Source organism: Oxyura jamaicensis, chromosome 14 (assembly GCF_011077185.1).
Source record: "Oxyura jamaicensis isolate SHBP4307 breed ruddy duck chromosome 14, BPBGC_Ojam_1.0, whole genome shotgun sequence".
Lineage (NCBI taxonomy): Eukaryota > Metazoa > Chordata > Aves > Anseriformes > Anatidae > Oxyura > Oxyura jamaicensis.
Genome location: NC_048906.1, coordinates 11714278 through 11715551, shown reverse-complemented (window position 1 = coordinate 11715551; position 1274 = coordinate 11714278). Strand labels below are relative to the sequence as shown.

The window sequence follows — 1274 nt, the reverse complement described above, 5'->3', positions numbered from 1 at the left end:
TGGGATGGGGATAGGAGAGGATGGGATGGGGTAGGACAGGATGAGATGGGGACAGGAAAGGATGGGATAGGGTTGCATGGGATACATTCAGATGGGATAGGGTCAGATGGGATGGGATAGGACAGCAGGATAGGGTCAGGAGGGGGTGGTGCTGGATACGATAGGGATGGGATAGGGATAGGGCCAAACAGGATGGGATAGGGCTGGCTGGTATGGGACAGGACAGAGCAGGATAAGGTCAGTTGGGGATGGCACAGGATGGGACAGGGATAGGATGGGGACAGGAAAGAACGGGATGAGGTAGGACGGGACGGGACAGGGTCAGACGGGACGGTGCCAGGACCCAGCAGGCCACAACCCCGGGGGTGCCACCGGCCGCTCCAGGGCCCCGCTCGCCCAGCACGCGTCGGGGCACGGGGACGGGAGCCGGGGCGTTGCGGGCGACGCGCCGCCTGCTCAGCCCCCCTGCCAGCCCTCGCGAGCCCCGCGACGCCCCGGCTCCCCCTCGGCACCCTCCCACGAGCCCCCTTCGCCCCCCCCGAAGCCCCTCTCCCCCCTCTCCCCGGCGGAGCCCGCGCCGTCCTTTGTTTACATGGGCCGGTGGCTGGCGGAGGCGGCGCCGCCGGGGGAGGGAGCGCTGCTGTGCTCTCCCCAGCTGTTTCCCGCCTTGTGAGACACACGCACACGCACACTCACACCCGCACACGCACCGCCCGGCCCCGCACGCCGTTCCCAGCCCGGCCCGGCGGCCGAGCAGCCCGGCATGGAGTACTTCATGGTGCCCGCCCCGAAGATGCCCTCCCTGCAGCACTTCAGGAAATCCGAGAAGGAGGTCATCGGCGGGCTCTGCAGGTGGGGCACGGCTCTCCCCGCGCTTCTGCCCCTTTCCACCATTTTCTCTCTTTTTTATTATTATTATTTTACGCTTTTTTTAGAATTTATTTTCTCTGTATTTTCATCCCCCCCCTCCCCTTTCCCCAGCCGCGCTCCCGGGGCCGCCGCTCCGCACGTGGGTGCGCGCCCGGGGGCGCCGCGCACATGGGGCCGGGCCCCGCCAGCGGCCATGCGGCCTCCGGGGGCGGGGGGGGGGCGCCGCCGCCGCCGCTGCTGCTGCTGCTGGGGCGGCGGGGAGACAGAGGGGGGGCGGCACCGGGCCGCCCCGTAACCCCCCGGGGACCGGGGACGGCCGGGGGGGGACGGGGAGAGCGGGGCCCGGAGGAGGAGGAGGAGGAGGAGGGGGCCCGGGGGCGCCCCGGCGGCGGGCGGCGGGGCCC

At 70.2% G+C, this 1274-nt stretch overlaps 1 protein-coding gene across 1 annotated transcript in view; it reads left to right on the top strand.

Annotated features, from left to right (window-relative positions):
• Positions 1–562: 562 nt before the first annotated feature.
• TFAP4 (transcription factor AP-4) overlaps positions 563–1274 on the top strand; it is an 8793-nt gene continuing 8081 nt past the window's right edge. The window contains exon 1 of the mRNA XM_035339904.1: positions 563–852. Coding sequence (XP_035195795.1) covers positions 764–852 — 89 coding nt within the window. The 5' untranslated portion in view covers positions 563–763. The remainder of the gene's footprint in view (positions 853–1274) is intronic.